General features: G+C 45.7%; 1 protein-coding gene across 4 annotated transcripts in view; it reads right to left on the minus strand.

Moving 5' to 3' along the window:
* DZIP1 (DAZ interacting zinc finger protein 1) overlaps positions 1–13,221 on the minus strand; it is a 49,705-nt gene that overhangs the window by 11,021 nt on the left and 25,463 nt on the right. For 2 of the 4 annotated variants that reach the window (XM_040623880.1, XM_040623874.1), the window contains exons 11-15: positions 12,591–12,731; positions 12,086–12,134; positions 10,844–10,900; positions 8,342–8,398; positions 3,065–3,124 (exon numbers count right to left, since the gene is read on the minus strand). In XM_040623880.1, coding sequence (XP_040479814.1) covers positions 3,065–3,124; positions 8,342–8,398; positions 10,844–10,900; positions 12,086–12,134; positions 12,591–12,731 — 364 coding nt within the window. The remainder of the gene's footprint in view (positions 1–3,064; positions 3,125–8,341; positions 8,399–10,843; positions 10,901–12,085; positions 12,135–12,590; positions 12,732–13,221) is intronic. The other 2 variants (XM_040623887.1, XM_040623895.1) reach the window with 2 other exon arrangements.

Raw genomic sequence — 13,221 nt, forward strand, 5'->3', positions numbered from 1 at the left:
AGAAAACTATGGCGAAGAACGAGAAGAGGCATTGAGAATTGCTTGGGAGTCATGGTGCTACCACAGAAACAGACACACCTCTCGCCCTGTTTACACAAAGGGAATTTTGGGGCCAGCACCCAGGATATAAAAGGAGCTACAGAGAAGTACAGCCAGAGAGGCTCCAGGCTCTGTCTGCCCCGGGTCCGGGGTCAAGCGAACTGGATTTGGGTTTGGGTTCGCCCTCAACCCTGATGATCAGCTCCTTCGGATGACCGAGTTTCCCAAAATGACTACAAATTAAACATTTCCCCTCTGTCCTCAAATTCACTTTACATGTTGATGCTTGCTTGGGATTCGCTTATGGAAAATGAGAAAACTCTTGGTAGGAAGGCCTCTTACAAGGCTGGGGCTGGCCGGGGGAAGCAAGAGAAAGAACGTAGAATGCACAGGGGAAAAAAAATAAAGTTTTTAATGTAAAGGTGGAATGAATCGCTGGAAAGCCAATCACAACTGAAGGTTTTGAAGCACATACTGCTTACCAAGATCAATAAGACAAAACTTTCCCAGGCAGGTGGCCGGTGTGCAATGGCCCACAGAAATGATCATTTATATCAGACATGCAACGTACCATGTTTGGTGAGCAAAGAATTACGCACAAAGCAAAGAGTCAAGAACAAAGACCAAAACAGAATTTCTGAGTCAGAAGGGATGTCATCATCTACGAATCAATCTTCTCATTTTTCACACGGGAACACGAAAACCAGAGCGCTAAAGAGACTGCTCCAAGGACAGCCCGCCAGTCCAGGACCGGCCTGCCTCTGTCCCTTTGTTCTTTGCGTTCAACTATGGAAAGCTGAAAACCTGGACGTGAGTTCCCTCCCTGTCACTAATGAAGCTCACCAGCTAGGAGCAAGCTCCCTGTGTTTCAAGTTCCCGAATGATGAAATGGCCTCTAAGACCCCTGCTGGCCCACATTCTAACCTCCCATAGAACAGGACTGTCAAAAAAGTAAGGACGCAGAAATGGTCACGCATGCATGCATACTTCTGGGTAACAGCCGCCCTGCTTTGCAAACCACTGCCAAAATTCAGCTGTACAGGCATCACGTGCAAAATGTGGGCACAGCTGAGGAATTTATCGATGGCAATTAATGTGCTGCCAGCAGTTGGCTCCACAGAGGCCCTGAAGGATTCGTTTGGTCACCGGCTTCTGTAACAGTGCGCTTGGGACTCAGGCCCGTCTGGTGGTCCTCGGCCCTCGCCTCCTTCCCACTAGAGCTGTGTCTGAGCCCAGGGAGGGTGGCAAAGGTTATTTTCTTTCCCAATCTGGTTCCCCGCTTGTGGCAACACCCAAGGATGGTGTTCGCGGCCAGTGATCCCAAACTCACACCTTAAATGGTCTGGGTAGAAGAATTCTAAGACACAGGCAGAAGGATGCCGTGGTTAGAAGTGGGGCCCTGAGGGGTGACACAGTGGACAAAGTGAGGACAGTCTCTTGGAATCTAACAGACTCCTTTTTTTAAATGCATGTGAACTTGAGACTCCACAGGACCCCCTGACACATTTCATAGATTCTGCAGAAAATAAGATATTTGGTGTTCCAGGCATCAATAAATCACATGTAGGAGGGAGAAAGCACGTTACTTGAAAGCAAATGGAAAATGAACATTGCACAGATATTATGGATGTGACTGACCGAATCACTTTGCAAGTTGTAGCCTTGTCAAAAATAATTTGGAAAGGGATGCCTGGGTGGCTCAGTGGGTTGGTTAAAGCGTCTGCCTTCAGCTCAGGTGTTGATCCCAGGGTCCTGGGATCGAGTCCTGTATTGGGCTCTTTGCTCAGCAGGGAGCCTGCTTCTCCCTCTGCCTGCCACTCTCCCTGTTTGTGCTCTCTCTCTTTCTATGATAGATAAATAAATAACATCTTTAAAAAAATAACTTGGAAAAAGTCTTTTAGAAAACACAGAAGACATTACAACAAATATTAAGAATCTACAAATTGGAATATACCATTTTAATTCTCTTCCTAACACAAATGGTAAAACCAGAGCTCACATAAATATGAACAATTTGCTTTCTCCTAAAGAGGTAAATATGTGGTCAAGCATCATCATTGTTAAGCAGAAAATGATGGTAAACAGATTCAAGTATAACTGTTCCAGGATCTACAAGTTTGGTATTCGAAAGTACTCTGAATAATGTGGAATGATTTTCATAAACTTCAAAAATTAATTGGCAAAATAATTTTGAGAGCTGCTGAATAAAATGAGGAAGCCACGATAACTTTAATTATCTCCCCAAACCTTGAACAGCTCCCCAATTTCACCATAAAGACACTGTCCTGGGGGCACCTGGGTGGCTCAGTCGGTTAAGCCTCTGACTCTTGATATCAGTTCAGGTCATGATCTCAGGGTCGTGGGATCGAGCCCCACTTTGGGCTCTGCACAGGGCATGGAGCCTGCTTCAGATTCTCTCTCTCCCTCTCCCCCCTCCCCCTCCCCCACCACGTGCGCTTGCTCTCTCTATATAATAAAAAAATAAATCTTTTTTTAAAAAGACATTATTCTGCACACAAATATTCTACATTGAGAGCTTCAATATTATGCTTTTCTTGCTATTAAAATAATTTTGAAATGATTTAATGAAATAATTTAAAAAATAATTTTAAATGAAACAATTTCAAAATAATTTCACAGATTCACGGTGTGAGAAATAGCAACTGTGCCAGGAATATTTTTGTATCATCTGGCGCACAACGCATTTGTGTTGACTTGTCATCTGACCGGAAAATATCTGCGTTGACATAAAGACTTAGGTTTTTTTCCCCAAGTTCCCTGACCCAGGAAGGTGTTGTTCACATGCTAAGAATACAGTAAAGCAGGGGAACATATAACAGGATGTTAAAGGAGTAAGATGGTAGAATACTCCAGATGGATTGAAAATGTCATCTCCAAACCTAAATGTCTTCCCTAATTTTGATAACAGTGTGATAAAAACCACGAGATCATAATTTCAAGGCTTGGGTTTTAGCATCTCAATAGAATCTATGCAGGAAGAAACCCTGAGTGAGCCCTCGGTTACCTTTTTCTTCCTCTGAAAGCTCTTCTATTGGTTCCAGTATGTGCGATGAGAATGCCTGTTCTATTAACGAGGAAAAATAAGAATAGTACAGACAGGACAACAGCAAAGTGAAATTAGTTTCCTTTCAAACAATTTTGGAAGATCTAGTTCCACAGTATTTTAATCATGCCCAAAACAGCAGAATTTGCTGGGAAGAAGTTTGAAGGCAGTCAGTTAAAGCTGGTCCCTTTTTCATGGGACCTGTTCTTTCCAGGTATTTGCCATTAATGCCTCCCCCCCCCCCCGAAATTATATTTTCAAATAATTACGTCGTTTCGCACTCCGCAACCTCGTGCCTGACGGGATTCTTTTAAGGCATGAGGACACAACTGCAAAAGGCCTTCTTCACTTATCCCCCCAAAATACCTTCCTTATGAAATATTTTGACCGGGTGGCTAAAGAGAAAATTAATGAAACGCTTTCAATTCCCAAAGATAAAAACATGACAAAATGCCCGAGGCCCTGGGGTTCCCACTTCTCGCTAGCCCCAGGATCTTCAGGTGAGAGGACCAGGATGGTGAGGGACAGGTGAACCCAGGGTCAGCAGCAGGATTAAGACCCCATTCTTAGACATCCCTGTGCCCCTAAATCATGGTTCAACACCTCCATCTGCTCCCAGAGAGCCACCAGGGCGAGGCTGTGGACAGATGACACGTGAAGAGGGGCTGTTCCCAGTTCCACCCCGGAACAGTGCCCAGGGGGAGTGAGGCCTCTGGGTGACTTCCCAGGTAACGTGACTGGGGCTCAAGGAACCCCACGGGCAGCATGGATAAAGCCAAACGCCATCCTATCAACGGAGGGAAAGTTCCTTCGTGGGGAAGGTCAGGCTTTAGACGTTGGGATAAAACGCGACCGGAAGTCGAGCTGAGGAAGTGCGTGTTCGCTCCCCTTCAGCTTGGAGACTGCCAGGGACACCTCCCCAGGGCGCCCTCCACGCCCCCTACAGGCCGGAGGCCATTCACTCCGCACCAGACCCCAGAGCGGGCGACCCGCGAGGGCAGCACGGCCAGTAATCACCGAGCGCCCAGCAGCTTGTCGCCCACCAGATCCACGTGCTTTGGCCGGATTAGCTTAGATTTAACACCTCCCGCTGGCAAGTGCTAGCTTTTAGTTTACCCAAGCGTATTTCCGGTACTCTGTCTTGGGCGTCCACAAACATACGCACACACACCCGGGTAGACACAAGTCAATAAATACATATTATATCTAAGTACACGCAAATGGGCTCTTATAGCCGTTAGCAGCCCAGTCCATCTATCTAACAGTGACTGGGGAAAAAGGCATTTTAAACTGCTTTCCAGAGAACATCTGGAACACAGCCTCTGAGGAAAGAGCAGCCCACTTTAATTTCTGAAACACGAACATGATCGCACACAGAAGCATTGAACTCCGCCCATGCACCACAACGGCTGGACGTCAAAGACGTGCTTTCAGATGTGTTCTTCAGCATCAAGATTTTAAAGTTAAAGAAAGAAAAAAACCCTGTAACTGTGTGTGGTGATGGATGCTAACTAGGTCCTGTGGTGATCATTTCACAATTACATAAATATCGAAGCACTGTGTTGTATGCCTGGGCTCATATGCTATAGATCAATTATATATCTCAATTAATAATTCAAAAAATTACAAAGTAAAGTCATACAAATAGACTATGTACTAGTTTGAACTGCTGAAAATAGGGATTTTAGGAGGAGAGCGAATTTCAAGTTTGTAAAAGTCACATGGTTTCTATTCTCTTGCAGTTTATGAAAATGACAATTATAAAGTTAGGAGGAAAAGCTCTAGAAAATCTCCCCAAAACATCACATACATGTTTGTTATCATTATATTATAAGCATAGTCCTAGGACTTACTTCTCTTGAGTCAAGACAAAGCATCAAAATTGTGACCTTTGGTGCTGGGGGGCAGAGGGCAGGGCTCTGGGGGAGGGAACCAGGGCTCCTACTATAACGGCTAAGGAAGTGAGGTCCACCAGACTCTAGCTCCCTAAACTAGCAGACTGATGTGCAAGTCTGCCGTTCATATGCTTTATAAACCACAGGCCCAGCCGCCAAATGACCCAGCTCTTGTCCTAAGTGGAGATATCCAAGCTGAGCTGATACACTCGAAGACCTGAGCCTCTCCTTTCTGAACTCTTCAGAGGCTTCCAGAAAAATCCTTATGTCAGTCTCCTACCATTGCCTCCAGAAGACGAACGCCCCGGTCTCTAGCCCATCCTCTCTGGCACTGGCTGGCTGTGTTGGACTATGTCAGCCCGACCCCAGCAGCCAACATTGGCCAGTGCTTGCTCGGTGGCTCCTATTCCAAAGGTCCTGCTTCATTTGATCCTTATTACAGCCCACCGAAGTAGTCATGACTGTTCTCCCCATTCAGCAGCCAAGGAAACCCAAACCTATGGCTTCATGAGCCAACTGTGAGCCAGACCGCCCACTTGACTTCAAAGTCCAGGCTCTTGGCCATGAAGCCACAGTGCCTTCCTACTGGCAATCGCTGGCTTTGTCTCCCAGACTTCTCTAAACGGCACTGTGTCTGTGAGCTCATGGTGTTCTCAACCCTTCCCTCACCTTCGTCCGCACCTTTCCACCAGCTCCACGGAGCAGCTGGTATGTCTGCTCCCTCTTGTTTCAAAACCTCCACTCCAATTCCCAGGTGAAGAATCTCCCAGAGCCCACTCCTCGATCCCCGGCTGGTCTCTCCAGCTCTAAATCTTTGAGTACACTCTGGTCAGGCTGAGCTTCCCCAGGCCCAGCCTCAAGAACATTCAGCAGCTACGTAATGCCACACGAATGGCCCCAATAGCTAGAGTCTGGCACACGGTGCTGGCCACGAACTGTCTCAACCAACCTTACTTCCCTCAAACCTCTTCTGCACACCCTATGCTCACCAAACAACCCCTCTGCACCACTCATTCCCACCTAGTGCTTGCCTCTGACCTTCTGCTTCTACTTTTTGCTTTGTCTCAGCGGAAAGGAGCAGCCTATACCCCTGACCCCTCCCTGGGACAACCCCCATCTTGTAACTGACCACTCAATCCAGGACAATTCTGAAGAGCCCATCCCAGCTCTGAAGCTTCCGGTGAGATCTACGGAGGCCTCCCCTGCAGTGCATCTGGGTTCGGCGTCCCCTTCCACCTGCTCCTGCTTCTCTCACAGGCGCTGTCCAAGAGCACTGCCCAGTAGACCTCCCAGCTGCAAATCTCCACCTGAGTCTGTTTCCCGCGGAACCCGACCTAAGACAGCGAGTAATCATGACATTTTTCGCGGTAAAGAGCCTCATCAAGCTCTGAGATGGAACAAAAGGAAAGATTGAGAGGTAATCGGGCTAAATAATGTTACGCAATACAGACTAAGGCTCCCTGCCCCAGTGCCCCCCTGCCCCCACCCCTTACAGCTGGGGGTGGGGGGGCAGGTCAGTGGGCCCCTGTACAAGCCTCCTCCTTGCTCCTGCCCATTAAGATGTTCACAGATCAGCCCAGATCCCAATCCAAAGGCTGCAGGCCTCATGCCAGGTCTGGCTGGCATTTAAAACTAGCATTTTAATCCCAGCAGATGCCAGCAAGGGGCCATGGCTGGTTCACGCAGCCCAGCTCCAATCAGGGCAAAGTCCGTAAGGAACACAGTGCTTTGGAACCGATGGATTTGTCAGGACTCCTGAATCAACTCCAGGCAGCTAAACATACCTACTATAGGAGTCCTTTATTGGGTGCCAAAAATATGAAGCAAAGAAAATGTAGTCCTCGTATACTGTCACACAAAAGGCTAATGATAACAAAGTAGCAAGGGAAAAAAAGAAAGAAAAGAAAAAGAAACTCTAACACACTGTTGGAAGTACAGAGAAGTGGCCAGCAATGCATTAGAAAAGTCAATCCTGAAAAAGAAGGCAAGAGGGAGATTTTAGACTTGATGTTAAGAATATGAATAGAGGGGCGCCTGGGTGGCATAGCGGTTAAGTGTCTGCCTTCGGCTCAGGGCGTGATCCCGGCGTTCTGGGATCGAGCCCCACATCAGGCTCCCCTGCTATGAGCCTGCTTCTTCCTCTCCCACTCCCCCTGCTTGTGTTCCCTCTCTCATTGCCTGTCTCTATCTCTGTCGAATAAATAAATAAAATCTTAAAAAAAAAAAAAAAGAATATGAACAGAGAGCACTTGCCAGGGGACATTTTCTAGCCTATTCAATATTGAAGCAAATTTGCATGGGTTCCACATTGTACCTCTGGTGCTGGTCCAGAGGGAGGACACCTGCATGTTCTAAACACTTGTAAATGTAACATCCAATAAGTGGGGAGTTTACATATTACATAGTGCGAACACATGCTCAGGGGTACTGACCTGCCTGAAATGACCTCAGGGAAAAAAAGTAAGAGGCAATGAACACCTTCATGAATCCGTTCAGTGAACAAAAAAGATGGGCACAAAAAGCCATGCTAATATGAATCACAATATTTCTGAACACACAAAGTCTGACTTGACTGACCGTGGATTTAAGTCTAACTCAAAGGCTAAAAAGCAAAATGGAACGAAGTAATCATTTACATTCCAGAAGCTTTTGTAGGCAAGACAGAAAAAAGTTGGTCCCCCTCCCATCTTTTAATTCAGTTAATATACCGCACACCATTGGCAAACAATGGACTAAAACAGACTTGTAAAAACCGTACACACCTTAGCAGTATAAAAATAAAATATGGCTACCGATATTCACCCTGTCTACTGGATCCTGTAATTAACAACTACCACCCTTGCGCCCTGGTCCGGGAACTGATTCCTGGCAGGGATTCCCTCCCGTGGCTCCCACTTTTTCCTTTGGTTTCCATCACATGTCTTTTCTAGATTTTTCCAACCAATCGCTGAAACTGTTTGTTTAAAAAAGGTGACTTGCTGCTGCACCGAAAGTTATAAAAACAGTCACGTATGCCCTGTGGCATGTGCTGGTTGGCTGGTCTCGTAGAAAATCACCTTCTTACCCAACACCTACTACCCTCCACCCAAAGTCATACACAATCAAAGTACCGCTCAACGTTAAAATCTCTGCCTGTGAGTCTAGCAACACATACATTTTTTACTTTGTGACTCTGGTAGGTATGTTCACAGTTTAAGATATTACATATGAAGGCAAGAGTTTTATTAACTGCTCTGCATTCCCTGTTTTGCATAGTTACCCCACAGAAGCACGTGTAGTTAATAAGTTCTCTGACTCAGGGCAGAAACTGAACATAAAATGCTGAGACTTAGCTGAAACTTACCATGAGCCATTGTGAGACCGGACTTAGCATCCAGGGTCTGTGCGGCCGAGGCACTCACTGAAACAGCAAAAGAGAAAAAGCTCACAGCCTTTCCTAATGAAAGCATAAGCATCTCAACTTGATGCTCGAGTCCTCCTCGAACTAGTCAAGCTATATACAGATCGTGAGGGATGAATGTTTCCAATGACCATCATCAGCTAACCTACACCAATTCTCCGTAACAGCTTTATTACAATACAATTTGCCCTTTTAAAATATACAATTCAATATAAAATACACAACTCGAAGTATACAGTTAGTGTAATCAGAGTTGTGCAACCATCACCACTACCGAATTTTAGAACATTTTTATCACATGCGCTGGAAACACCCATTAGCCGTGACTCCCCTCGTCTGCCTCCCCACGGCCCCTGGCAACCACTGATCTACTTTCTGTCTCTATGGATTTGCCTATTCTGGACATTTCATATAGAATGGACTCATACATTGTGGTCCTTTGTGACCGGCTTTGTTCACTTAGCATGACGTTTTCAAAGTTCATCCACGTTGTATGCAGCATGTCAGCTTTCTTTCTTTCTTTCTTTCCTTCTTTCTTTCTTCCTTTCTTTCTTTCTTTCTTTCTTTCTTTCTTTCTTTCTTAAGATTTTATTTATTTATTTGTGAGAGAAAGAGAGAGAAAGCACAAGCAGGGGGAGCTGCAGGCAGAGGGAGAAGCAGGCTCCCCGCTGAGCAAGGAGCCTGATGCAGGACTCGATCCCAGGACTCCGGGATGATGACCTGAGCCAAAGGCAGACGCTTAACTGACTGAGCAACCCAGATGTCCCCAGCACGCAGTTTTATGGCCAAATAACATTCCACTGTACAGTCAGACCACATTTTATACATCTATTCATTAGCTGATAGACATTTGGGATGTGTCCACTTTTCGGCTGTTATGAATAATGCTGGCATGAACATTCCTGTCATGGTTCCTCTCTGGATCATGTATTTGTTTGTTTTCTCTTTAACTAGCTTATTATGATAGATCTTTAATTCTACTCCTGCTCTGAAAAATACTGGCCACAAACTTCAGTTTCCTCCGTAGGCATACATTTTTGTCTTTACAATGACCACTGGCAAAGGTGTTCGACTCCTAACTGTGCGTAAATGGCTAGCCATTCTGGAAATGTAAGACCCTCCAAGCCATTTGCAACTTACATAATCTAAATCAAGGTTTGCCAAAGTATAACCTGTGGGACATATCAGCCCACTACTTATCTTTGTAAATAAAGTTTTATCGGAACACAATATTGTTCCAAGTCTAATTAAGGTATGAACAATAGCAACTTAATGCCTTTTAACCTTCCCATCCTTCTGTGAAATGGATTTCTTTCCATAGGACATAAGCCTGGCTTTTACTATTCCTTCAGCCCTACTTTTGGGACTAACCTGCCCTTTCTCAGCACCTCTCAACCTCTTCAGCTTCCAGAAGCAACATCAAGATGCCTCCAGAAATGGGATGCCTGGGTGACTCAGTTGGTAAAGCATCTGGCTATTGATTTCAGTTTGGGTCATGATCTCAGGGTCCTGGGATAGGCCCTGCCATCGGGCTCCTTGCTCAGCAGGGAGTCTGGTTGAAGATTCTCTCTCCCTAACCCTCTGCCCCTCCCCCCGGCACACCCTCTCTTTCTCTCTCATAAACAAATAAATCATAAAAAAAAAAAAAGAGGCCCCCAGAAGTACCTGAGAAGACTGAGCAGTTAAAATCATTAGCAATTTCCCAACAATTGTGCCAAATTCCCAAACCTGCTCATCAATGCCCTTTCTCGATACAGTCCTGGGCCCATATGAATGGTACCGTCACTCAGGGTCCAGCCTCGGCCTGGACCTTCCCCTGGTATTCAGACCCCCGTCCAAACACACGTCCTCTCTTGCCCAGGGCTGTCTGCTCTCTAGCTTCCTCCGCCCTTACACTTTCCCTAATGGAATAATAAAATAATAAAAAAATTTCAACTATTTAACTATTATTAGGAAAACAGTCTGTCCATTTCTACACTGTACAGACTATGTCTTTGTGGATCACAGCCAAATCCTGACGGCTGAGAGACGTGCTGAGTCCGCCTCAAGTGAGTGACTGACAGAACGTCAGGTCAAAGCCGGCAACTCTGCGTCTCGGTGATGCCAAAATGTGGCGGCCACCACAAGGTCACGTCGTCACACAGTGCAATGCCTTGGGAAACCCACAGATACAAACCGAAGCAATGCCAAAGAATTTACAGTTGTCCCTTGATTAGGTGAACTAAGAAACAATAGGTATGGCTAACCAAAACCACCACAAAATCACATGGATAGTTACAGTCCTGGGTTTTTAGAACTAGGTCAAAGCGAGGAATCAAAATAGATCATTATGTAGTCTCCAAACACACTGGTTTTCAAAGAAAAGCCTCTAAAAATAATACATTGTGTACTGGTTTAGCACTTTAAAAATATTTTTAGAATCCTGAGCCTTTTATAGAAACTTACTAGGTACAGCTGGGGCAGTTGGCTTAGATTCAAAAGCTTGCCAGATTAAAGGATTCCCTGAAATTAAAAAAAAAAAATTAGTTAATGACAAAAATCACAAGCTACAGGTTGTATTTTGCCAGCACTTATCCTTTTCTCCAGGAAAAGAAATAAGCAAAATTTACCAACACGTGGTCCCTCACCCACTTGAGTAAAGACGTTTAACATAAATTCTTAGAATACTTTTTCCTAAAATTATTATCACTCAAATATTTCACTAAGTAATTATACAGATATTGCTCACTACCTGAACTCTCAGTATTTCAAAGAGAAGTTACAGGAAACCACGGCCCTTCCCAAACCTTCATCTCCAAACAAGAAGGAACCCAGCGTGCAGGTCAACGAACCCCCGAGGGGGCCCCTAGAAACAAGGAGAATATGCGGCTCAAGCACCCGTTACCAATCCCCAGTCAGGGGCCCTCAAGTACACAAGTGCCCTTCAATGACCTGAGACGAGCAGGGACCAAGACTTCGGTTACCTGAGAGGGGTCCAGGCAAAGGCAAGCTGAATGCTTTATTGGGAGACCCCGCATGCACTTCCGACTCCAGTGTCCCTTCTGGACTCGCTCCTCAGGGAGCAGGAGGTGACGGCTCTCGCCGCCACAGTCCATAGGCTGGATGTGCCCCACGACGCTGAGAACGAACCTTTAACCCCCAGCTGCCTCAGCTGACAAGGACGCAGCAAGCCCCTACAGTACTTTAGAGTAACTGAGGTGGGGGTCGTTCACGAGAGCTCACGCCCACGCCCACGTGTGCTCAGCAGGTGCGTTTTATATATGTCCCCCCACTTAACCCTCATAAGAAGCCTGTGATGTAGGCACTCTTCACGCTCCAACACTACGGCTAAGGAACTGGAGGCAGACACTCACAGAGCTACACTGAGCCCAGCCTGTCTCTAGACCTGGTGCTTTTGACGGTCACTCCCCCTCATCCCACATCAGTCCGGAGGTACGGTTACTAAGCATGGATTTTGTGCCTAACAATATTCTGATAAAAAATATGGAAGACCATTCAATGATAGTCAAGGTATTAAAAAATTCTCCAATTTTCCGGATCGAGGTGACAGATCACTCAAATTAAAATCACCACGGGAATGCCATGTTGGTGCCCAGAAGCCACCGGGGGCCCCACATTCTTCTGATGTCCGGTGCATGGTTAGGGAGGCCCGCCTCGCCTCCAACACTGGGATCCTGGCCCACTTACCTTTGGGTTCACTGACGCTGTTTAATGGTTTACTGGTAAACTCTTTAATCTGCAAAGAAAAACCATGTGTTTTTTTAACGATACAAGGTTGAAACCAGATAGGGACATCCTGGATGATGGACAGATACTGTATTAACCTTTTTTTAGGTCTTCCAAAGACAGAGGACAGATGGACTTTAAAGCTACAGAGGCAAAAATTGTATAAAAGTAGCATTTGGATTGGGCTGCTTCTCAAAGTAATCACAAAAAGAAATCCTTCTCTACCTTTAAATTTACTCTAAGTTCTAATTAAATAAATTTGCTTGCTCTTTACAGTTAAAAAAAATACCTTGAAAAAATTATCTTATTGGATTTACTTTTCAAACAACCCTGGGGAAGAACATACTCTACTCCTTTATCTTATCCAACTTACAAATGCACTAAAATAAAACAGAATGTTCTTCGATAAATTGCGCTGCTTGGAAAAACACAAAACAAAACAGTGCCAGTATATAGCCAAAAATACCTGTTGTCTCTGCGTGATAATCAGTTCATTCTGTTCCTGGAGTCTCTGCCCTAGTTCTTCTATCCTTTTCTTGTAGAAAACATTACTTGCATTGAGATCGTCTATCATGGAGGTCCGAAGTTTCTCTATATGTGACAAGAGCTGGAAAAAAAAATTAAGGCGTCCGTCCGCAATGCGCAATGTCTCCATCCCACCATCTGTACGCACACACCCTGTGTTCTTTGCTGGCCTCAGGGTGTCTGTGCACTTCAAGTCACCAAATACATCTTTGGTCACTGTGTACCAAGGCCTCAGTTGTCCAAGGGCTTCACCTCTGCTCCCAGGGAGCTCGTGACCCAAGACACAGCACTGAGAAGGTGAATGGCCGCGTGCACTCGAGCACAGCACATGCCACGCTGCAGGGATGAGCACTGACCCAGCATCAGGGCGCTCCCACAGAGTGGCCGTAACCCCGCGCCGTCCTGCCCCTCAGGCGTCCACATGGGCCTGCACAGAGAGCCCACCTTCATTATTTATATGTCCAGTGACGAAGTACAACCTCATAAATCTTTCCTGAGAAAAGGAAGGTGGAAGAGGGAAGAGGGAGGGAGGGACCCAGAGAACAGAAAGATCCAAAGATTCATAGACAGAT

Source organism: Ursus maritimus, unplaced genomic scaffold, assembly GCF_017311325.1.
Source record: "Ursus maritimus isolate PB19 unplaced genomic scaffold, ASM1731132v1 scaffold_10, whole genome shotgun sequence".
In the NCBI taxonomy this organism is placed as follows: Eukaryota; Metazoa; Chordata; class Mammalia; order Carnivora; family Ursidae; genus Ursus; species Ursus maritimus.